General features: G+C 52.5%; 2 protein-coding genes, 1 non-coding gene and 1 pseudogene across 3 annotated transcripts; all 4 read right to left on the bottom strand.

Annotated features, from left to right (window-relative positions):
- Nucleotides 1-571: 571 nt before the first annotated feature.
- RRAD (RRAD, Ras related glycolysis inhibitor and calcium channel regulator) lies at nt 572-3,776 on the bottom strand. The gene is made up of 5 exons (XM_054579073.1): nt 3,670-3,776; nt 3,093-3,462; nt 2,362-2,435; nt 2,028-2,232; nt 572-1,182 (listed from the first exon to the last, which is right to left on the bottom strand). The coding sequence occupies exons 2-5, from the start codon at nt 3,445-3,447 to the stop codon at nt 905-907; spliced, it is 912 nt and encodes a 303-aa protein (XP_054435048.1). The 5' UTR covers nt 3,448-3,462; nt 3,670-3,776; the 3' UTR covers nt 572-904.
- Nucleotides 3,777-8,521: 4,745 nt separating this feature from the next.
- LOC129075319 (small nucleolar RNA SNORD22) lies at nt 8,522-8,635 on the bottom strand. Its single transcript, XR_008529624.1, has one exon. It is a non-coding gene; the product is annotated as a small nucleolar RNA SNORD22 (small nucleolar RNA).
- Nucleotides 8,636-9,028: 393 nt separating this feature from the next.
- On the bottom strand, nt 9,029-10,926 carry CIAO2B (cytosolic iron-sulfur assembly component 2B). The gene is made up of 5 exons (XM_054579072.1): nt 10,747-10,926; nt 10,511-10,590; nt 10,133-10,258; nt 9,647-9,692; nt 9,029-9,238 (listed from the first exon to the last, which is right to left on the bottom strand). Exons 1-5 carry the CDS (start codon nt 10,886-10,888, stop codon nt 9,141-9,143), a joined length of 492 nt encoding a protein of 163 aa, XP_054435047.1. The 5' UTR covers nt 10,889-10,926; the 3' UTR covers nt 9,029-9,140.
- A 7,149-nt stretch (nt 10,927-18,075) lies between these two features.
- Nucleotides 18,076-18,598, bottom strand: LOC129075136 (60S ribosomal protein L29-like; annotated as a pseudogene).
- Nucleotides 18,599-24,112: the final 5,514 nt, after the last annotated feature.

Genomic DNA, 24,112 nt, shown 5'->3' with positions numbered 1-24,112 from the left:
CAGGCCACTCGGGAGCCATTCAGAGTCAAGTCCACAGGATATTCCTTCCTCACTCCACCCTCAACAAACCAAGGAGTCTTGAAGTCTTCCACAGCTCCTCACCTGGGTGGACTTCCAGACCCTCTGGCGGAAGCAAGGCAGAGACACCAGCCAGAAGGCCACATGCAAAGTTCCTGTTTGGCCATGAGACCTGAGGCAGGATGTGGTCTCTCGGGCAGCCTCAGTCTCCCTTATACACAGTGGGGCGATTGAACCCTCAACCAGCTGGACAATGTCAGGCCCCAGCGCAGGAGAAGAATCTGGATAACACCTGGGAGGGGTTTATGTCTCCCCCTGCTGCTGGGACCCCCACCAGGCCCCAACCCATTCCTGCCCCCTCTGCCTCAGCTCGCTATACCTGGGCCCCAACATTAAGACAGTGAAGTCCACACACCAGGATGGGGCAGTGAGCCCCCACCTCTCAGCTTTGAAAACCCTGACTATTCCTGCAGTGTGCACCCCCCATGAGGAAACACAGAGTCCACAGCCTTGACCTATCAGCAAATAGACTTTATTACAAAAATCTGCCTGTAAACAAATAGCCAGTGCACTGAACAGCCACCCTCCAGGGCATGCACACCAGGCTGGAGAGAAAGGCAGAGTCCTCTCTCCGACACACAGACCTGTCCCATGGGCTGGCCTCAGGCTGCTGCTTGGGATTCACATGGGTCTGCCTAAGCACCTCTTTGGGCTCAGCCCTCGATGGCCAGTGGAAGCCACCTCCCTGGGCAGCACTGTCTGTCCATGACCATGAGGTGGGGGACACCCGAGCCTCAGCCAGCCCCTAGGCCCCCCTAGGGCAGTTGCTGGGCCAGCCCACCAATCTGCCCAACTGTCTGCACAATGCTGTAAGTGGCCTTGAGGCCTAGAGCACTGAGAGGTCGTGGCAAGACTTGGACTTGGCACGAAAGGCCATCTTGCGGCTGTTTCGTGCTACAATGCGGCCCAGGAAGCGCTTCGCCTTCTTGCCAAGGCTCTCTCGCCGCCGGGTGCCTGCTTGCCGACGTGCGTTGGCCTCTTTGCTGTCCCTGCGCAGGCGTATCTGACGCACGATGCCCTCAAACAGCGCCTGGACGTTGTGGTGCAGCGCAGCCGAGGTCTCAATAAACTTGCAATCAAAGACCACTGCACAGGCCCTGCCCTCTGGGGTAGGTGAGGAAAGGAACACACCAGTAAACAAAGGGTGAGGTCATGAAGAGCCCACTCCAATCCTGACCGCCCCATGGCACCTGCCACTCAAGGATCTATGGGAAAGGGGCAGGGGAGACCTGGATCCTCCTCAGAAACAGAGACCCTGGGACCTGTATGAAGGGTCCCAGGCATTGCTGGTCACCCAGCTGGGTGTTCCAAATTTAAGGAGCTCACAAAGTCCCGCAAAAGGAGACTCATTTATTGAAGTAATTTGAAAGTCTGGTATGTAAATGGAAGTGCCTCACTAGTCAACATAGGAGAATGAAAACTTTGTTGGACAGCTTAGTGAACTACGGTTTGATGTTATATCATGATGAATGACCAATGAAATGGTGGGAATGTAACCAAGTCCCTGCTAGGTACCTCTGAGGGGCTCAGTTCAGGGGGCCGAAAAGGAAGATCCTGAGCCCAAGAAGGGAGGGTCCTCCCCAGGGGCAAGCCTCCTTTGAGACTGGCCCGGGCCTGGGATCCAGGTTCTGACCTCCTGACCTGGTTCCATTCACTCTCCTCACCCCCTGTCTCTTAGGTCAGGGTCACAGGGGGACAGGTGAGGAGGACCCTGAGGTGACCCAGCAGCTTCCACCTCTCCTAGTGCATTTGGTCCTCTCCCCAGCACTCTCAGGTTTTGAGAGCCCTGTGGGAGGGGACAGCAGCTCTCCCCTCCCCCACCCCCAAGTTTTCTTCCTGAACATTTTTAGCCACTGATGACCATCCCCAGGGACTCAGGCTGAGTCAAGACTGAGTTGACCACAGCCCAGCCAGGATCTCCCTCCCTTTCTGACCCACACCCGGCTCACCATCCAAGGAGACCTCACGAGAGCGCACCAGGTCACTCTTGTTGCCCACAAGGATGATGGGCACGTCATCTGTCTGCCGTGCCCGCCGTAGCTGGACCCGCAGCTCTGAGGCCTTCTCGAAGCTGCCCTTGTCTGTCACTGAGTACACGATGACGTATGCATCCCCCATGGCCATACAGTGGCCAGGTAGCCAGTGGCCCCCATCCTAAAGAACACATACACACACATCTGCACAACAGGCCTCATACACCAGCTACCAGGTTGTTACTCCAGCAGGCCCCTACCCCCGGCTCACCCTTCCCACCCTAACCCTGGGTCTCAGTCTACATCCTACCTGCTCCCAGATATCATAGACCATGAGTGATGCCTCTTCTCCATCTACCACGATGGAGCGATCATACGTGTGCCCTAGACAGGAAACCAGTAGTCAAGTTAGTTGCTGGCTGCCAAAAGCCTCCCCTCCCCCACCCATGCGCCAGGTGTCCTGTTCTGGCCGCACTCCCCAACTCTTCCCCAGAGCCCCCCCAACCTTCCTGCCCACTGGTGGCTGTTACGGGGCAACAGAAGTGATGGGGGTGGGGGGGGGAGGGCATGCTGTGCCTGATCCCCCACCTAGGCACGCCTTCCCCAAGCTGGCAATGTCCTGGGTGGCCAGTCCTGTGCTCCCTGCCCATCTGCTGCCTGGGCCCCAGGGTGGTTCTGACCACAGTGGCCTGAGTTAGAATGATGATAGTCACCTTCTCTGGGGGCCTTGGTCACCTGAGGCGCCTCTCCTAGAAACTCCCTCTGGCTGTGCTCCTGTCTGTCCTAGCAGGAAGGGATGCCCTGTCCCCATCCTAGAGTAGCCATATGTATGCCCTGGGCTTTCTACCTAGCATTTCTTCCTCTACCAAGGTTTCCTTCTCCCTTCATTTCCCCAACTGTGAAATAGGTAGGAAGAGGCATGATTCTGAAAGCGCCTTAAGAATCCTTGCTATTTGCGGCTTTTATCCCAGGTCCCCAGCCCTGTAACCCCTAGTTTTAACCCTGGGATCTCCCCTCCTTGGAATAGTCCCAGCCCCTCACCTGCAGCCTCTGCTTCAGGCCCATCCTCTAAACCACCGAAGATACGCGCCAGAGCGCTCTTGCCCACGCCAGGCGCCCCCAGCAGCAGCACCTTGTAAACACTCTCGTCTGAGTCGCTGCCCCCTGAGCTAAGCGAGTCAGAGGAGCTCTCTGGCCAGTCCAGCCTCGGACCCTGGGTCCCGGTCCCCGCCGCAGCAGTGGCCAGAGCGCTGGGAGCTAGCGCCGCCTGCAGGTCGCGCTCGTCCACCGGCATGCTTCGGCGGTGCAGCGGAGGCGCCGAGCCCCAGGGTGTGCTGCCCCGACGGCGCTCGCGCTCCCGGCGGCTCCCTCCTGCTCCGCCGCCATTGAGAGTCATCGCTTCGGACGCCGTCTGGGGAAGAATTGGGATGGGTCGTAAGCCACGATGGAGATGGAGAGGGAAACTGGACCCCGGGCGCGCCTCGGGACCGACGACCTGCTGTGGTCCCATCTCAGTCGTGAAGGTCTTTGTGCCCTGACTTGAGACCCATCCTTCTGACTCGTCCATCGGCAACCATGATGGTGCGACCACCCCCATCCCGTTCGACAGGACACTCACCCACTCGCACACAGAGTCAGGGGTAGGTCCCGTGCTCGGATCGTAGACCCAGGCAAGGACACTCAGTGCTGTCGCAGCAGCTGCCTTCTCTGTCCGCACTGGGTCGGGGCTGCAGAGCCGCCTATTTAAGCCTCTGCCCGCCCCCGCACTCGCCCCCATCCACGCTGAGGCCCGGGCTGACGTGTCTGTCCCCCCTCCCCCCAGGAGGGATCCCACACCCTCCTCCTAGGACCTCACACTCGCCGAGACCCCGCCCCATCCGCCAGGGCGGAACAGGGCGGCCTGGCAGACAAAGCAGGGGTCTGAGAGAGAGAGAGAGAGAAAGAGAGAGAGCGCGCGAGAGAGAGGCAAAGGGGGGGCGGGCGGGGGTGTGTGTGTGTGTGTGTGTGTGTGTGTGACACAAAGGGGCGTCTGAGCGTGTGTGAGGGTGCCATCAGAGGTCGGGGCAAGGACCAACCAAGTGTACCAACTCTCCTCTGGGGAAGAATTAGGTCTGGCCCTTTAAAAGTAAATTCTCCCTTCCCTCCTGCCAGGTCCTGGCCTGTTGCCCAAGCAAGCAGAACATTTACAGGCTGGACAGACTTCATCCTTCTCTGCCCATTGGCACCTACTCCCCACTGACGCATATCTGAGCTAGAATTTAGGGGTCCTAAATCCAGCTTCTGGCCTCAACACCAAGTTCTTCCTACTCCCCTCCCTGCCATGTGGAGTTGAAGTTTCTACCCGATGAACCTGCCCTTCAGGATGAGGCTTAATGTCATCCCATGAGCCCCTGGGGGCCCTTGAAGAGCTGTTTGGGCAAGAGGGCAAGGAAGGGAGGTCCTCTGGCAGTGTGTCACAGGTAGAGGTGCAAGCTTGAATCCTGGGGAGGGGACACCGGCCTAGAGAAGGGAAGGGATGAACTCAGCACCACCTCACCCCCCAGCACCCTCCAGACAGCTGCCAGCAACCCTGCTAAAAATACCTGGCCCCAGCCCTGGTCATTCTGTTTCTGGGCTGGAGGTCGCCCAAAGTTGGGGAAATCCTGGCAGGCAGGCATCAGATGCCAGCAGGAGCAGATTAGGGTGCAACTGGACCAGGAACTGGATCAGGCCTGCATCCAGCCACTTTAAGAGCCTTCATTATCTCTCTCCTTCCCTCTAGACCCAGCCTGGACCTGCTTGTTCAGGGCACATGCAAGGCCTGGAGGTTCAGACGCCCATCCAGGAGGAGCATAGATGCAGGAGGCGGGGTGGAGGGGGGTGCTGAGGGGACCCCTTAGCCACCACTTGATGTCATCACTTCCCAAAGCTCACTCCCCGGTGGCTGCTAGGACACAGAGGGGAGGTGTAATGAGGAGGCTTGGTCTCCAGTCCTGGCACTGCCTCCACGGTTCTGGGTTTTGCTTCCATCCCAGTCTCTGGGTGTCTGGCTATAAATTGGGGATGCATGAGCCATTCCGCCTTGCTCCTATATCTGGAGTGTGTGAGGGTTGGGGGTAGGCAGGCTGTGAGGTACTTTGTGACAGGGACCTACTACCAGACTCTGACATTTGGTTGTGAGAAGTGTGGCAGGAGTGGGGGCACCCATTCAGGGCTCAGGTGACATCATAGATGGATGGATCCTGGTGGGCTGTTGTAGGTTGTCATGGAGATCTGGTAGGGCTCTCTGGCTGCTGCATCAGTTTCCTTGGCAACATCTGAGAGGGCCTTGGAGTGAGGAGGGCCTGGCTGAGTGTTAGGGGGTTCATGCAGACCACTCTCATTCTTGAGGTCTCCAAAGTCGGCAAAGGCTGGACAGGCGGGCGGACTGTCCATCTCTGTTCTTCATGTGGCCGGGAGGGTCTTGGAGGCCTGGGCAACCTCACCCTGGCTCTAGCTTCCTGGACTAGACCCAGTGGGAAGATGGAGTCTGTGGGTCGAGGCTCATGGTGGCACAAGTCTCAAGGGCCAGCAAACTACTTCCCATCAGGATCCTGGCTGCGCTGCTTATGGCCCCTCCTACCCACATACTGTGCCATTAAAAAAGAGCCCCTGGGTGTCCAGCAGAGGGTGGCTAAGTGTGGGGGTAGCGGGTACTTGTGGCTCTTCCCAGCAGGGAGCCATGCAGGGAATTAGGGCTGGGTTTCCCCTCTGGTAACCTGAGCTCTCGGCCTCCAGTGTTTCTTCATTGCCACGGGAACTGCATCCACACTGGGCCACTCAGGCCCCAGGCATTCTCCAACCAGCAACACTCCCTTCAAGCCAAGGTATGGCCGGGGCCCCAGGAACCAAGGCCAGGACTCCACCTTCAGACACCTCACCCCTACCGCCTGGTCCTCTCAGCTTTCTGGACAGCCCGAACTTCATATCCCGGCTCTGCCCCTCACTAGCTGTCTCACTTCTGCCTGTTTATCTTGGCGGAACCTCAGCTTCCTCCTGGGTAGGATAGGGATAATATCTTCTTGGGGGTTATTATATAAATAAAGTAGTTAGCCCATGTCTGGCATATAATATCTCGACGCAAACACTTTTTTTTTTTTTCATGCTTGTTTGGACAGGGCAGGTTTGAGCGGATCCGTGGACCCGGTCCTGTTTCTTCTTTCTTGCTTCTGCTCTGTTCTCGGACACTGCTCCCCTCTCCCCCACGCCCACCTTCTCTCTATGGGTCCTCGCCTCCTCCCTCCTCCCTTTGGTAGCATGTTGCAAAGGGAACTTGGCTGGGTTTCAGTAGCCTCATCTCTCCTCACGCAACAGCCCCACACCCTGGTTGCTCTGTTCTGTCCTAAGGCTTTATTCATTCATTCCACTGACCTCTACTAAGTACTTCTATGTGCCCTCAGACCCTTGTGCGATGGGCATGATAAGCAAAAGTCCACATAGCTGAGCATGTCCATACATGTCATCTAGTCCCTGGGTCATTCTCACTGAACTGTGATTTGTTGTTCCCATTTTGTAGACATGGTAACGGAGGCCTGAGAAGTCATAGGCCAGAAACAGCAGAGCCAGTCATACCTGGTAGAAGGCTTTAGGGACCTCAAACTTCACCCCCCTCTACCCTGTAACCATGTCCTCAGACAGCAGCTATGTTCCAGAAAGATCCCTGGGCACTAGCCCAGTATTCACAGATGGTGTCCCTGCAGGCAGCCAGGGGCTAGGCACGGATGAGTCAAGACTGACAAGGGGACTATCCGACATGCCAGCTGTGACACGATCAGCATAATATCCCTCTCTCACTGTGGCCTTGACTGCCAGGAGGGCCAGCTGAATGACTCAGTGACACCTGCCTCCCCCATGACCTCCCAAACCTAGCTGAACACAGACACCACCGACACCCATTTGCAGGGCTGTCCAACCTGCAGCGCACAGGCCGCATGCAGCCCGGGAGGGCTGTGAATGCAGCCCAACACAAAATCTTAAATTTACTTAAGACATTATGAGATCTTTATGTGTGTGATTATGTGCCGCAATGTATTTAATGTGTGGCCCAAGACAACTCTGCTTCTTCCAGTGTGGCTGAGATGCCAAAATGTTGGACACCCTAGAGAAACCAGGGTGGTCAGTGCAGAGGTATACATGTGGCGAAGCTTACAGCCAGGGATTGGTGGTTAGAAGGCTTCTGGGGCCTGGGGGGCCCTAGCTGGTCACCTGCTTCTCAGGAGTACTAAGCTTCTCCATCTGTGGAAATGGGGGGAGGGATACAATGCCTGGAAGATCACCTGAAATGAGCCCAGATCCATTTTAGATCTCCAAAGAGCAGTCCCAAGTGATTGGCATGACTCTCCCCACATAATAGACGAAGAAACTGGGCAACATGCCCTGGTGGCTTCACCTCTCTGAGCTTGCGCAGCCAGATCTTGGTCACTAGGTGACGAAGCCACTCCCTCCTGGAATTGGGGGCTGGAGGTGGGCATAGTCCCTTCCATCCAGGCAACAGCGCCCCCTGCCAGCTGTGCCATTCCAGCTAAACAGCTTAGCTTTCTCTTTATTCCCTAGCTGCAGGTATTGGGGAGTAAATTCCTTACCCTGGAAGTTCATTTCCCAATCTGCAAAAGATTAATAAAGAATAGCAACTGCCACACAGAGCTGGACCAAGAATTGCTCAACTAGTTAGTATATGTAAAGTTCTTCTCAGGCTCAATGTTGTTGGCCGGCCCTGAAGAACAGATTTGCCAAATGCCCAGGCTCCCTACTGAGGCCTCTGGAGGTCTCTGCCCACTGTCACACCTGAGCCTCAGCAGGGATAAGGTGGGCAGGGCAAATCTTAATATCCTCATTTATCCTCAGAAGAAGAAACTGAGGCAGGGAACCAGCACTACAGCTCCTAACCGCCTGCTGTGCTAAGCCCCAGGGCCTGCCCTGGTGACCAACGGTGCTCTGGTCCTAGTACTGGGGGAGGCAGAGGCCCCAGACCTGAGCACCTGGAGTGACACTCATCTCCTTGGGAGCTGGTGGAGAAGGTGCTTCAGGTTCCTTGCAACAGAGCAATTTGTTGTCACTGCCCTGACCAGGGGATCTAGACTCAGCATCACCAACCATGGGACAAGCTGGTGTCACACATCTACCGATGGATACTTATGGGTACCTACAGCACTCCTGGGCAAGGTTCTCATTAATAAACTCCAACCTGAACTCGATCAGCTTCTAGTTTACAGGAAACACAGCAGACAAAGGAACAAATTAGACTGTGGTACTTCTCCAGGACAACTCACCTGGGTTTTCAAAAAAGTGTCAAAAAAGATAAAAAGGAGGGGGTCAGGAAGAGAGATAGCAACCAAATGCAAATACCTGAAACTTGACTGGAGCCTGATTAAAAAAACAGCTATGAATGATGTTTTAGAGAAATTCATATATAACAGGACATTAGATAATAATTTTTTTAACTTTTTTTTTAAATCCCTAAGACAGTTCCTTCTCCTCTTCTCCCTCAGCCAGCCCCAGGGGGTACACTTTTACAGGCTCTGGGAGTAGACTAGGAAGTAAGACATGTGAATGTTTCATCACTGAGAAGAGAATTGTTCATTTTTTTGGCCAGATAACAGTACTGTGGTTATACAGGCTTATTCTTTAGGAAACACAGGATGAAATACTATTTATATGTGCAGGGTCAGGTGTCTGCAGATTACTGTTAAATATACTTATATTATACACACATATATAGATAAAGCCAATGCTACAACACACTAACAACTGCTGAATCTAGGTGGTAGGTGTACAAATGTGTTTGCTACACTACTCTTTTCCATTTTCTGGTATACTTGCAACTCTTCCTTATCAAACTATTGGGAGAAATTTTTTAAATGAACTGCATCCCACTGATCTGGCCTATATAGGCACTCGTTATCACCACCTCCAAACCCCGAGTGACTCCCAAACGAAAGACTCCAAGGCACGCTGGGACATGAATATAAATTAAGAGTTTATTACAAATGCAAAGTGTTAGTTTCTCATTGTCAGTGGTTCAAGAAAACAAGGCCATGAGCCCTGGGTGAGGCTGGGGGTGAAAAGCCAGGCTTAGGAGCGTGCTGACAGGCACTGGTTCACAACCTCCAGAAGGTGGGTGTTCTCCAGGGCAGCTGCCACCCGCTCCTTATCTGCGAGTTGCTTGTTCACTGTAAGGGAAAGAGGGAGTGGCAAAATATAAACATCAATAATTATTATATATATTACCCCCACCAACAAAGCATCCTCCCCCATCACCTCCTTACCAGGACCCCAAGCCTCAACCACCTCAACCACCTGGGTCCACACCTGGGATCCCTCCCACCTGGCTGCTCATATCTGTCTCCTGTACTACAGAGCCTGGCACACCCTGGTCCTGCGTATTTAGGAGAGGGAGAGAACAGGAGTGGGGATACATGGTAAACGGAGCAGTCAGTCACTCCAGCTTCAGTTTAGGCTAGGCTGCCACCTTCACTGAGGAGTCACCCACCCAACAGCCACCCGCCCCTTTGCCCCACAAACCACCACAGCAAGGGAGAAGCCTCAGGGCCAATGCCTCAACACCAGCCCACACTTACCTGCATGCTCTGAGGCATGGGTCCCTGGTGTAATGTGCACGTCCATCTGGGAGGGAGACAGGCAGAGCCTGAGCGCTCAACCCCGTCTACCCCTTCTTTACTCTCCCCTACCCACCACCTCCTAATTATGCCTCTGGATTCTGACCCTTCTGATACATCCCAAACCCACCCATAGTCACTCCCTTTCTACCCAAAGGACTGACCCACTGCTGCTGACGGAAAGGCCTGCCCGTGCCCCAACCCTGCTCCAAACCTATCTACAGCTCCCCTACTGTCTTTTCTGCCGCACTCCTCACTACTCTTCCGCACCTTCCAGCTCAGGCCTTTATTCCTGCTGTCCCATTCAATGGAAAGGCTTCTCCCAGTTTCCTCTCTGTGAATTGGGATTCTTTCAGGTCTTATTCAGATGTCCATGTTCATGCTCTTTATGTTCTCAGTAGTGGATAATTACACTCACTCCATCCCCACCACGCAGTTCCAACCTACCTTGAAACGCTGGGGAAGAGATCTCAGAAGCTTGACTTTGATGGACAGGCCAATAAGGGTAGCCATGCTGCAGTGAGGAATGGTGGGTGTGAAGGCCACGGCCACAGTGCTGTCGGGGTCACTCACCTGATTGGGGGTGGGATGTCAGAAGTCTTGGCCCTTTCTTCCCAGAGCCCCTCTTAGTTTGTTGCTTCAGGCAAGCCGTCTAACCTCTGTGAGCCTCAGTTTCCTCATCCATAAAATGGGCACAACAATCCCGCCTCCCAAAGATTCCCTGAGGAGTCCCTGAGCTAAGAGAACGACTGCCCTTTAGTGCACAGCTGAACCTTTCTGACTGTCCCGAACAAGTAGCTCCCCTAAGACGGTGGACTAACTCACCTGAACCCGGACTTGCTCTACTACGTTCAATTCTTCTAGCGTCAGTGGATGCTCTGGGTCATTGATGGAGCGAATCAGATGTAGCAAGTGAAGGAAAAGGGACTCTGCGCCTTTTCCCACTCAGAACCCTCCGCCAGGAATGCCTGGCCCTGACACAGCTCCACCGACTACTGGACATTACTTCATCCCCCTCCCAGTGCCCCGAGAACGCGCCCGCGCCCGGCAGCGGCGGATATCGAAGATCTCGCGCGCGTCGATGCTGTCTGGAACCTCTTCGTCCTCCTCGCCCGCGGTCACCGGCCGCTCCCCAGAGCGCTCATAGATGAGGGGGTTAGCGTTCTCCAGAATGCCGCCCCCCACCCCGCCGCCGCCCACCATCGTGGAACCGCTACAGGCCACAGTCGGCGGGCACTTCCGCTGCTAACGGCGCACTTCCGGGGAACGGGAAGGGGCGTGGCGGGGCGACGGGGTCGCGCGAGGGACACGCAGCCCCGAGTGTCCTTCAGCCTGGGGTTTGGGAGGGGTGATGGCCTCCGCGCGCTCCTTACGCGGAGCCGTTAAGGCGCGACCGTTCCAGCAATGGCACGGAGCCCGCGACGGCCGGCGGTGAGAGCCGTAGCCCGCTGGACCAAGGCTGTTTCTTGGGGGCACTGAAGACTGAAATTGAACAGGGAGTATCTTCGGGCATCTCTTCCTCCTGGCAGTCTGCCCCTAAGGCTGGGCGGGCGCTCCCCTGCCGAGTTGTCTGTATGTCTGGAACAGTTCACTGCGTTTCGGAACCTCCTGAGGACGCGTCAGCATCCCCCGTTACGCGTTGGTCCTGGGAGTGCCCTACCGGGTCCCCACGGCGGGGGCGAGAAGGCGTTCTTTAAATGTTTGTTAACTGAATAAATGACCGTGAACTCGATCTTGGCGGGAGGTGGGGAGAGGGAAAGCCACGGGATGGGATTGGGGGCGTTCCTAAGATAAGTTCCACGGTCTCGTGTGCATTTCAAAAGGCGGACGACGGCCGAGTAGGGACGGGGCCAGAGGAGACCCTCAGACCAGGAACAGACAATAAGGGGATGAGGAATCTTGAAGGTGGACCCAAGAGACATCCCTGGAAGCAAAGAGGAACTTTCAGGATGAAGGGCATTCACACCTCTCTGCCTTACGGTTATTCCCATTTCTCCATCAAAGGAAGCTCTCCTGGGTTCCTGGCTTATTCCCTTCCCTTCCCTTCCCTAAGGGCTTGTTGCTCCCTCTCTTGACCCCAGAACACCCTTGTCACGCAGGTGACTATAAAAATAGTGAAGTCAGGTTTGAGGAGAGGGTTCTTGGTATTGCAGAAGGGCTGCAGAAGCCTCGTGGCCCCTCCAGAGGGGGTCCGAGTGGAGGGGAAGTGGCCATGCCAGTGCCTGTCTGCTATTGGCCTGGGCCTGTTCAGTTCTGTTTTCCTGCCAAACCCACATTTTCTTGGCCCAGCTGGTCTCTTCCTGCCTACTCCCTGCCCAGTCCAAACTCTGGACCTGAGGGAGGCACTCATTGATCCAAGGCCAGACGGGCCCCTGGGCAGTCTCTCAGTGGAGGGAAAAGAGTGCCCCACCCATGAGCCAACCATGCAGCTGGACCTTGAGCAAGGCTGAGCATGGTAGCCTTTGGGTGCCAGAGGTGAGGGTCCTGTGAGGGGACCAGGTCAGACTCCCCAAAGTCTGCAGAGGCAGGACCTGAGGCTGCGCGTGGGAAGGAGGAGGGAGCTTGGGAACCCTGTGCCAGACTCAATCCTTGTAACCACCAGGGGTGGGCCCGATGAGGTGGTTGTCTTGTCCCCTTGGTGAGGCCCAGGCCCAATCCCCTCGGTGCTGGGGAGCCTACTCGTTGGGAGAGGCTCAGGGTTTCATGGCTCTAGGCCGAACATACCCCCAACTTGTGACTCCCCAACTACCCAGGGCTTGAAAATCTGACACCTAGAAGGAAATGGACAGAGAGACACTGAAAGCTATCCTGCAGAATATATTAACAATGATGGTGAGGCTCCAGGGGCCCTGTCCCAATGGAGGAGGTCTCCTCTCCTGTCCTGAGGCAGGAGAAACCCATCCCCCAGATATCTTATCCATCTAGTGTCCCCCATGAATAAAGGGTGGCCTCACCCCAGAAGTTGGCCCTTCCCCCCATTCTTATCCCATTCCAGGACCCAACTCCCAATCCCTGACCCTGCTGCCTCCCTGCCCCGCCACCTTGCCTAACCTGACTCTTCTTGATCCAGCTAGAGTAGATTTTGTCTCCTGGATTTGGTGACCTGTTGGTGGAGGAGTACATGGGAGACAGTAGGGACCCCCAGACCCTCCGAATCCAGTTCCATGAGATGTTGGGGGACTCCATCTTGGTGATCCCTGCACTTTAAGGTACACATTTTCAGTGTGAGCACATCTGTAACTAAAGCCAGACTGACAAGACAGCAGCTCAGAGCTGCAGGTTCCAGGCGAAGTCTACTGGTCTCCAGGTCCCAACCCATGTCTATCTATTGGGCCCCCAGGTACCAGGCATGTAATGCCTCACATCTCGGTAAATCTTTATGGCTAATCTAAGAGGCATTCTCTTCATTTTACAGATGAAAAAACTGATGTTCAGTGACTTCCTCAAGACCACACCCTAGGAGGTTCCAAGATCATAATTTGAACCCAGGCCCTTCCCACTGCTCCTGCTCCATCCTGGGGCTTTCTCACCCCGTTGTCTAGATTCTACATAGTTATGGGTGTAGCTATTTCATAATCACAGGCGATACAAGAAAGCTCCAGGTGAGGAATTGCCACGTCATGACCTGTCCACCCCACCCCGCTACGTTCCCATGCAGTGGTCCATTTCTGTGAACTCCAGCATCGGTCCAGCTTCTTTGAGGACAGCAAGCCAGCGCATGTTGAGGGCAGACCATGGTGATAAGAAGTTCTCTGTCATTGGAAACTCTTCTTGGAGCAACTACAGCAAGTCTTCCCGGATGGGGCCCTCAGAGGCCCCTCATTCCAAGGATGTGGATGTTGGCTGGATACCTGAGTGAGGGTGATTGCCCCCCACTGTACAGATGAGGAAACTGAGACTCAGGAAGAGACCAGGATTAGGTGTCCAAGATCTTACTGCTGGAAATGCTGTGCTAGAATTGGAGTCCAAGATTCTTCAGACTGGGGCCTGTGCTCCCTTCGCCTGTCCCCACCCTGACTATGGGTGTCTGGCATAGATGCAGAGGGGTAGTTTCAAAGGCATGTTTGTTTCTTTTTTTTTTTTTTCTTTTATCCTCACCTGAGGACATGTTTATTGATTTTAGAGAGACGGGAAGGGAGGAAGAGAGAGGGAGAGAAACATTGATGTGAGAGAGAAATATCCATCAGTTGCCTCTCTCACATGACTGGTGACTGAACCCATAACCCAGCCATGTTCCCTGACTGGGAATTGAACCAGAGACCCTTCGCTTTGCAGGATGATGCCCAACCAACTGAGCCACACCAGTCAGGGCCATATATGTTTCTTAAATGCCTTTCCGGTGTCAGAAGGAAGAGTGGGGTCTTCTGAGCCAGGAATGAGCCTCATGTCAGGTCAGCCAGAGACTAGGATTAGTACATGGGGCTTGGGCAAGTAGAGGCCTGGAGACCCAGGGCTGTGGGAAGCGAGCAGAGAGCCTGGCCTGCGAGGCCAGGAGAAGAGCTAGGAATAAGCTAGGCCTGGGATGGTGGGTGTGGTGGGGGATGACAAGTGTGCTGGGCTGAGGTTGGCCCTGATCTGGACTGTTGTCCTCGTGGTCCCTCTAGTTGAAGTCACTGAAGAGGAGCAGCTGCTGGGCAGGAAAATGATGAAGTACTGGATGAACTTTTCTCAAAACGGGTGAGATGTCGCACCCCTGCCTCGACCTTCCAGGGGGCTTGAACCCAGCTGGCCCCCCCTTGTCTGTGGTGACCTCATTAGCATACCTGTTTCCTTAATTATACGGTGGTCCCATCCCCAGCTTCGGGACCCACATGGACAGAGAGGGGCCTTGTGGGTACTAGATCCTCAGTCCATCTCCGGATGACCCAGAAGGGTGGCAGCAGTGCTGTGTTATATTACCAGGGGAGCCTCCCTGTGACAGAAAGGGATGAAACAGCCCACGTTCCCCCTGCGTCCTGGTGGAGCTGACACTCTAGAGGGGGCTAGATTCTTTCCTACTTCTGGAATCTTCCCCCTCTCATCCCCCAAGTCCACCTGGCTGGTTTGGCTCCCTTGCCTGACCCTAGTCACGGTGCTCAGATCTGGGCTTAGTGGAGTTCAGAGTGACCCTGCACTTCCCTGCCAGGGGGGCGCGTCCCCAGGAGCCACAACATGGAGGGTCTGCCCCTGGCTCGTGTATGCAGGAGGGGCACCACCTGCAGCAGAACAGTCGCCTGCAGTGGGCCAGGCCCCGAAGGCCCGCAGGTTCCCGTTATGGATGAAGACCCTGCCTCAGATGATCCAGGAGCTAATGGGGGCCAAGGAGAAGCACACAGAGCTGTAGCTCCCTGTGTCTGAGGGTGGGAGGGTCGGCTTGTGTGTGGGGGGGCTTTGCTACATGTGCCCACACATACCCACTGAGGAGCCAGTAGTTTATTCCCTCCTTCACATAACCATTCATTCATTCTTCCATCCATCCATCTCTAGCAAATATTTAATAAGTAGAATAAATAATTGAGGCCCTGGCTGGCCTGACTCAGTTGTTTGGAGCCTCATCCCATAACTAAAGGTCACTGGTTCGATTCCTGAGGCAGGGCACATGCCTCGCTTGTAGGTTTAATCCCCAGCTGGGGCGTGTGGGAGAGGCAACTGATCGATGTCTCTCTCTCTTCCATTCCCTCTCTCTCAAATGAGAATAAAATATACTTAAAAATAAATAATTGATGTTAGTTGCCAAGACTGCCATGGGTCCTCTCTTGGTAAATGCATTCAATAAAACCTGCTGCAAAGCTGTAGAAGGGCAGGTACCAATGGGAGTTTACTTCCCCGGCACCCCACTGGGCTTGGGCCCTGTCCTCCCTCCCTCACCTCCACCACCTCTCCACCCCCTCTCCTCTTCCTTGGAAGGGAGTCCTGTGGGAAATGTTGCCCACATCTGGCTCTAAGCAAGCCCTACATGCTCACGTATCTGTAAGTGGCCGATAGAAAACCTGGACACCAGGAGCCTGGAGCTGTGAGATCTCAGCCACAGAGGCTCCAACTACTGAGAATGTCAAGTCTCTGTCCCCACCCAGTACCCCCTTAGCTTAAAGAACCCACCCACTTGCTTATCTGTGTCTCACAGAGGGGACCAATTCCATTTTTTGTAAGACGCAGTAATGGCCAAGGGTTCGTCCATGGGCGCCTGGAGCCAGAGCCAGCTGCGCAGTGGCCAGCATAACCAGATGGATTCCTCTGTCACCTGCCTCCTGAAGTTTGTCTTTATTGTTAGTGGTTCCGCAGACACTCCAGGGCCAAAACTTATGTGATCATAGCACATCCAACATGTTTATCTGTGGGATGTTTCCTGGAAGTAGACTTAAGGGGCCAGAAGGTCCAGGCATATCTAGAAGACACTTTGTCCCCTGGCTCCCAAGTGCCTCTCCATCCCAGGAGTTCTCCTTGCCTTTTGGAATTCCCCTTGTCCACCAACCCTACCCCATCACCTCTGCTGATCATCCCCCAACACACCATAGGCACCCACGTGATTAGTTTTCCTACTTATCTCATTGTTTTCCCTAAACTCCCCCCCCCAAAAAAAACAACAAAACAAAAACCTCCTCTCTCCAGTTTTATTCCAGCGTGCAGTTACAAAATTGTCTTCACTTGGCCTCTCTGTTCCACCAAAGCACTTTCTCTCTGTCACTGAGAGGCTGTATCTCTCTTCTAAGAGACCCAGGACTCCCTCTATGCTCGTAATTATGATCAGCTTGCCCTCTCCATGCACTAGATTCCCCAGGAGGAAAGCCCCCCTTCTCTCCCTCCTCTGCATTTAAATCCAACCATTAGAGCCTCTTGAAATTCGGCTTGAAGAATGAAGATTTCTGCATTGCCCACTCTGACCACCTGAGGGCAGACAAGGATAACCTTAAGCCTGGGCTGATTTGAACTTGGAGGAAAGCTTTCCTTCCAGGGAACACTGACTAGTGCATATCCTCTGCATCCTGAAAGCACATGTTGAGCACGCGTCGCATGCATGTATTGGTATGTTTTTCAGTTCTGCAGATGCACAATATACTTCCCAAAACTGGGTTCCCAGGACTAGTTTTTAGGACTCATCTCAATAATTTTTTTTTAAACAACTTTATTGTGGAATACTAATTTACATACAATTAAATTCAGCCATTTTAGGTGTACAGTTTGATAAATTTGAGTAAATGTGTAAGACACACACACACACACACAAACACATACACACACACCATCACATCATGTTTTAGAATGCTCTATTGCTCCAAAAAGTTCTTTCATACCCCTTTGCAGTTGATCACTGCCCTGATCCCGATCCCATGCAACAACCGAATTGCTTTCTGTTACTATAGTTCGCCTTTTCTAGAATATCATAGACACGGAATCATTTTTTACTGCCTTCTGTCACTTAGCAGAATGTTTTTGAGATTCAACCAACAGTTCTTCTCTTCAATTGCTGAATAGTATTCCATATATGATATGCCATATTTTACCCATTCAAAGTTGCTGTGAGCATTTTCAGATGAGTTTTTGTATGACAGTGTGCTTTCAATAAAAATAAAAATACAGCATGCTTTTATTTCTTTAGGGTAAATAACTAAGAGTGGAATTGCTGGGTCATATGATGAGTGTATGTCTAACTTTTAAAGAAAATGTCAAATTGTTTTGCAAAGTGACTGTCATTTTTGCATCCCTTCCAGCCATATATGAGAGTTCTAATTGCTCTGCACCTGTGCGAACTTTTACATTTGATTAATTGTAATGGGTGTATAGTGGCATTTTTTGTGATTGGTTCCCTGTTGCGCTCTCTCTCTCCACCCTACCCCCATCCCACGAATCAAAGTTAAAGGAGAGGATTCGGAAAGCTGAACTGGTTATTTTTGGCAGGAGAAAAGTTTGATCTGAAGGCTCACCAGCTCCAGGTGCCAGCTGGAACCCCAGGGGAGGACCTGGCATTTTGTCTAAGCATGACCCTCACCCTGTCCCTCACTGAGCCAGCACTCCCAACCGTGTGAATTAGAAAATATTTACTAGTGTCTCACCCTCTCCACCCATCCTCCCTCCCGCTGCTCCAAGCCAGCCCTGTTCCTGACACTGACGCTCAGAAGCTAGTCCTGCCCTTCCCTGAGCTGGTGATCTCCCAAGCCAGCAGGGAGACGGACACACTGACAGACCCCTCCCCCATGGCAAGAACAGGCTCCCATTGGCTTTGATTCCATGCCTCGTGTTTGGGTCTATGCCTAATATCACCCTGTGAGGTTTTATGTCTCATCACCCTATGAAGTGATTCCAACTATCTTCACTGTGTTTTGTTTTGTTTTGTTTTTAGAGATCCTGCCTCAGATTCATGTGCACAAACACCGCAGGAAGACACCAGCACCATGCAGACCGCAGCCCAGGGGTCACACCTGTCCATCTCTCTTCACATCAGCAGACAGAGGCCTCTCCTGTGGAGCCTTCTCAGGGGCCTGGGCACCTCTGGGAGCCTGAGACTGAGCTGGAACTGAAGCTGCAGCCGCAGCCGCATCTGAAGCCTGGGCTTGGTTTGAGCCTTGGCCTTGGCCTTTGGCAGAACTGGAGGCCCTTGGCAATGCGAGCACAAGCATGTTTCCCAAACTTGGGGTGAGCAATGTAAGCAAGTTGACTGAGTTTGTGGCTGCTGCCCTTTGGGATCTTGGGCTTGACCTCCTTGAGCTTTACCAGGGCCTTGATCACCTCAGCATGTGAGCTCATGGCCTTGGTGGTATTGGCCTACATCTTCTTCAGGTCCTTCTTGTTGTGCTTCTTGGCATAGCACACGTTCCTTCGGAACTTGGGGTCTACCCCCTTAAGGGATTTGTATCATTGTGATCAGGGTTTCTTGATGCCATTTCTGTGCTATTTTCAGGACCGTTTGTGCATGGCGTGGTTCTTGGACTTAGCCATCTCTGCACCCAAGCCTGTGGCTCTCAAAACACCTGCGACCAGAAAACCAATTATCATCACAGTTTTATGGATGAAAAACTAAGTCCAGAGTTGAGTCTTATACAAGGTCACACAGCCAGCCCTTGGCAGAGTCAGGATTTGAACACAAGAGGTATGGCTCTTAAATTACAACTTCCCTGCATAGAGGGGGATTTGTCTTAGGAGGAAAATGCCTGCAGACCTCAGTTCCCCCTGCCCAGGAGTCTCACGGCCATTGAAGGCAGTGCCCTGCTTTTGTCCTCTCACTTGAGAATCCTCCAAGAGAGTGGGCCTTCAGGAGAAAGTCAGCCCCTACATACTCCTGAGGTATCCTCAATCCTGCAGCCCTGTGGCAGGGATGCTCAGGCCCAAGCCCCTGAGGGTTTATAAGAGCATCAACCAGCTGTTATAGAAAAGAGCTTACCAGGTCCTCGCTGGTGTGTCTCAGTGGATTGAGTGCTGGCCTGCAAACCAAAGGGTTGCCAGTTCGATTCCCAGTCAGGGCACATGCCTGGGTTGCAGGCCAGGTCCCCAGTTGGGGGTGTACAAGAGGCAACCGATCAATATATCTCTTGCACATCGATATTTCCTCTCTTTTTCCCTCTCCTCCCCTCCCCCTGGAAATAAATAAAATCTAAAAAGAGAGAAAGAAAAGAGCTTATTAGTTTTTCAAAACATTGTACATAGAATTACCAGATGACCAGCAATTCCTAGGTATACAGCCAAGAGAAATGAAAATATAGGGACACACAGAAACCTATATACAAATGTTTATAGCAGTATTGTTCATAGTAGTTAAAAGGTGGAAACAACCCAAATGGCCATCAATGAATGGATGGATAAATAAAGTGTGGTAGAGCCAAACAGTGAAATTTTATTCAGCCATAAAACAAACAAACAAACAAACAAACAAGTACTGATACATGCTCCAGGGGCTGCCTGGAGGTGAGCAGGACAGGGCTGGGAATCAAGGCCTTATTCTGACCACACTGGATATACAAAGAGGCCTCTTCCTCCAGGTCTGATGGTGTAGCACACCTGAGAGCCGTGGGAATGTGAGAAACAGCCATGAGCTTTGGTGTCAGCATCGCCAGAGTGCTCTAGAGAGGGTGGGCAAGCCTGCTGGTGTGGCCACACACCCTGTCCTACTGCTAACTTTCCTCTCCCCGCCCCGACCCCCCTCCAGCTTCTAGGACTTCCTCCACACAGGGAAGGAGGAGGATGGCCTGTCCTCCATACAAGGACATGTCTGACAAGTGGGGAGGGGTGTCCTTAGAGGTCAGATGGGCTGGTGAGGCCAAGGTTCTGGAGAGAGAAGGAGCCTGTGTTCACAGCAGGCTCAGCAGCTAGGCCCGGGGTGAAGGCAGAGAGCAGGGTTCTGAGCCCGACCTCCTACACACAGGGGGCACACAGGAGCGCCCGTGTGGGGCTCTGCCAATGTGCCCGGCCACCTCTGCATTCACAGCTCAGTAAAGAGCAGCCTCAGCTCAGCTGTAGATGTGATAACAACTTGGATATGACCCTCAGCCCCCAGAGACACTCCCTGAGCACCCCTCAGGCAGCAGATCTCTTAGACATTCCTTTCTCTTCTTTCTTCCGAAGTCACCATTGCTTGATTATATGGTGACCAAAGATGGTTACACTTGAAGTAGGTATTACTTTCTGATTCCCAGCCTTTCACCTCTGGCTACACCACTTTACTTGCCCACCAGGAGTCTATGAAGATTTAGATTTCGCCACTGTCTCAGCGATATTTATTATCTGACTTTTTAATTCTAGTCACCCTAGGAGGTGTGAAGTGGTATCTAATTTAGTTTGGTTTAGTATCTAATTTTCCCAGTGGCTAATTATGTTGAACATCTTTCTGTGTGTTTATTGGCCTTTTTAACCTATTCCTTGCAGAAATATCTACTCAGATCCTTTGCCCATTTTTGAATTGAGTTGTCTTTTTGTTGTTGAGTTGTAAGAGTTCTTTATATATTCTGGATATAAGCCCCTTAACAGATAAATGATTTGCAAATATTTTCTCCCGTTCTGTGGACTGTCTTCATTTTCTTCACACTTTTGCGTGTGGCTGCCCAGTTGTCCCAACACTACTTGTGGAAAAGATCATTATTCTTTCCCCCACTGAGTGGTCTTGGCACCCTGTCGAAATCAGTTGATCATGGACACATGGGCTTATCTGTGGACTTTCAATTCTATTCTGTTGATGTATATGTCTGTCTTATACCAGTACGACCCTTTTTTGAAGACCATTTCTTTGTAATAAGTTTTGAGATAGGGAACTGAATCCTCCTACTTTATTTTTGTTCAAGATTGGTTTTGGCTATTTCAAGATTGGTTCTGTCAATGAGAAGTTAGCTGACATTCTTGTGGGGATGGCATTGAATCTGTAGATCAATTTGGGAAGTAGTACCATCTTAATAATATTAAGTCCTTTCATTCATGAACATGGGATATTTTCCTATTCATTTAGACCTACTTTAATTTCTTACAACAATGTTTTGTCGTTTCCAGAGAATAAGTTTTCGACTTCCTTTGTTTGGGAGCCTCCGGGGCATATAGGGGTCCTGGGAATTATCAAGTGCACAGCTGAGCTTAAGCTGTGCTTTCTTGGGCAGCCACCTGTGGATGGCACGGGCACACTGGCCAAGCCCTTCCCAGGGCATCCTGTCTGCATCCGCCACCCCGGGCTTGGCCTCGGCTATGTTCTCCCATCACCACCTCCCCTACCTCCAGGCACTGGTCTCTAGGCCCCCTCCGTCCTAGTCATCTTAAATCCCTACTAGCCTGAAGCTCCAGAAGGTTCCTTGGTGGTGACATCCTGACACACACACACTCTCCCTGGGTCTGCAGCTGCTACCTTGGACGCTGTTTGGAATGGAGAGGAGTACTTCTCCCATATTGATGTACTCTGGTGGGAGTCTTCTCACAGCCAGGCTGCTGGGCCCAGGATCTCAGCTCAGTGATTCTTCCACCCTCTCAGTATCCTTTACTGCCCCCCTGCGGTGGGAGGTCAAGTCATAACCCTGGTGGGGCCAGAGCCTTTCCTCTGCCTTCACCCCAGGCCCACCTGCTAGTCCAGCTCTAAGCACAGGCTCCTCTGTCCAGGACTTTGGCCTCACCGTGCAATCTGGTCTCTAAGGACACCCTACCCGACTTGTCAGAAGCCCAGCAGTGGACTAGATGGGGCATTTGTCTACCCCCATAACAGGATGGAAGGTGACTCATCTTCTTATCCCTAAGAATGTTGCGTCAGGGCTGACCTGGCTGATCTGGCTATCCATTCAACATCCCCTGTGCCCCATGTGAGCATTGGATGGGGCCTACACGAGTTCCAGGCACTCCACTGACGTTCTTGACCTGGCGCAACTGTTTCCCATAGGGGCCAGGTGAAAGGTTTGGGTTTTTTTTTTTCCAGGGAGAGGTGGCTGGAGTGGAACCAGCTATTGACAGAGCCAGTCTTTATGGCCCACACAAAACTGGACAAGTTGCTACATGTGACTGGCCCCCAGACCTGGCAAGTGGACTCATGGTCATGACGGCCTTCTCCATCACCCTCTTTCTTTGTCTTCCAGCCCTGCTCCACTTGACCCTTGCTTTTAAGTGGCATGCTTCGTGCATACAGATAAACCAAACTTGTCAGAGACTGGGCAACAGAAACAAGCAGCTCTATCACCTCCCCCAGCCTGAACTCTATACTCCTATTGATGTGGCCACTCACAACCCACAGAGAAGGCCAGCAGAGTTAGATAAGAAGGAGGGAAATGTGGTCCAGAGATAGGAACATGGTCCGGGACAGATGGAGTTTCTAGTAGCCCCTACTTTCTTGGTCCAACCTTCCCTTTAACCTCCAAAGTGATAGTAAACTTTTCATTAATGTTGGTATTAAAAATGGGGAAAATTCAGAAAAGTTAAAGGAAAAAAAGAAAGAAAGAAATTAAAGTCACTGATGATTCTGCAATTCATAGCCAAGCACAGACACTATTTTGGCATTAATCCCTCCTATCTGTTACTTTGGGCATCTTTGGAGTATTTTGATATGTATTTTCAGTGGCTAATCTGGTCATATTCAATATATAGTTTCAAATTCTGCCTTTTTCAAGTTATTAAACCACATCGGCCTTTTCACAAGTACTGATGACAACAGCTGACACAATGGATTTTCCCTGTTTTCAGTGATTCACCTACATTAACATCACTACAACCCTGAGATAAGTCCTATTATTATGCTGACTTTACAGGCGGAGAAACTGAGGTTCAGAAAAGTGAAGTGATTTTCCCTATGTCACACAGTTCGTAGTGGCAATGTTTAGACTGAAGCTCCGCAGCCTGGCTCAGAACCACCGCACAAAGCCACCTCCTGCTGTAGTCTTATGGAACATGCTGTTACCGGCCGTGTAGCATATACTATATTCTGTGGCAACAACATTTCTTCTTTAGCCATCCCCTCCAGTTGGACTGGGGTGAGGCTGTTGTCAATAAGACCATAGGACACTCATCATTTAAGCGATTTTTTGTGTGTTTTCGACAGTTTCCAGACCAAATTTCTCGGTGAAAGGATGGGGCAGTTTTATAGCTCTTCTCCATGTTGTTCAATGACCTTAGGAAAGACACACCTGCCATTGGAGGATGAAAGCACCTACTTTGCTAGCAGCAAGGGTGTAACAGGAGGGGGCACTGATGTGTCAACCAAGCCCCCAGGGTACAGTGGACATGAAAACTCCCAAGCCACATCAGCACATGAGAATTTTGTAGAAAGGGATGAGAACCATTTCCACAATTCCCGGGCCCCTCAACCATTCAAGGCTTTAAAAGATGAGTGTGGAGGAGGAGTCCCACATCACCACCACTCAGCTCTGGGCTCACCCAGGGGTTCGCACTGCATGGCTGCTTCCAAGTCCAGGTGCCCCATTGGACTTTGAGCCTGCGAGGGCAGCGATCGTGTAGGAACGGCTCCCCAGAACCTCTTGCACGTAGCACAGAGCCTGCTGCTCCATGACGATTCCGGCTGTGAGGGTGAGGACGTGTGAGGAAGGGTCGGGGGAGGCCTGCAGAAGAGACCGGACAGAGCAACACAGAGCCAGGAGGCCTGCGGCCCTTAAATCCGCAGGGAGGGAACCTGGGTGCTGAGGGGCCAAGTGCCCAGGGCTCCTGCTCCAACCTCAGCGCCTTCTGTGTGCTCACAGCTTGCCTCACATCTGCTCAGCTTTAAACCCAGTGCACAAATGAGTAAACTGGGCAGGAGTTGCATTTTTTAATGGTTTATTTTTTAAAAGCCAAGACGATCTATCACGACCTGTCACTCCAAAGCAGAGACAAGGCTCTGGGCCAGAGGGCTGGTGAAAATTCCTCCCACCCCAGCACCTGCTGGCAGGGAATAAGGGAAGATGAACATGGGCTGTCCAGCGCTCACACACTGCACACACAGCTACCATCTGAAATCCGCAGTGTGGACATCCACCCAGCCCGTGGCGGGAGCCAGCCAGCTGGAGC

Source organism: Pteronotus mesoamericanus, unplaced genomic scaffold (assembly GCF_021234165.1).
Source record: "Pteronotus mesoamericanus isolate MK-2021 breed Mesoamerican mustached bat unplaced genomic scaffold, CSHL_Meso_final contig_52, whole genome shotgun sequence".
Taxonomy (NCBI): domain Eukaryota; kingdom Metazoa; phylum Chordata; class Mammalia; order Chiroptera; family Mormoopidae; genus Pteronotus; species Pteronotus mesoamericanus.
This window is presented reverse-complemented; position numbering and strand designations above follow the sequence as displayed.

Coding starts and splice junctions, on each gene's coding strand:
- CIAO2B (XM_054579072.1), bottom strand. CDS start 10,888: ATGGTGGGCGGCGGCGGGGTGGGGGGCGGCATTCTGGAGAACGCTAAC. Junction 9,693..10,132: donor CTCTTCCCCAGCGTTTCAAG/GTAGGTTGGAAC, acceptor TCTCCCTCCCAG/ATGGACGTGCACATTACACC. Junction 9,239..9,646: donor CCATGCCTCAGAGCATGCAG/GTAAGTGTGGGC, acceptor TTTCCCTTACAG/TGAACAAGCAACTCGCAGAT.
- RRAD (XM_054579073.1), bottom strand. CDS start 3,447: ATGACTCTCAATGGCGGCGGAGCAGGAGGGAGCCGCCGGGAGCGCGAG. Junction 2,436..3,092: donor GCCTGAAGCAGAGGCTGCAG/GTGAGGGGCTGG, acceptor TTTCCTGTCTAG/GGCACACGTATGATCGCTCC. Junction 1,183..2,027: donor TCGTGAGGTCTCCTTGGATG/GTGAGCCGGGTG, acceptor CACCTACCCCAG/AGGGCAGGGCCTGTGCAGTG.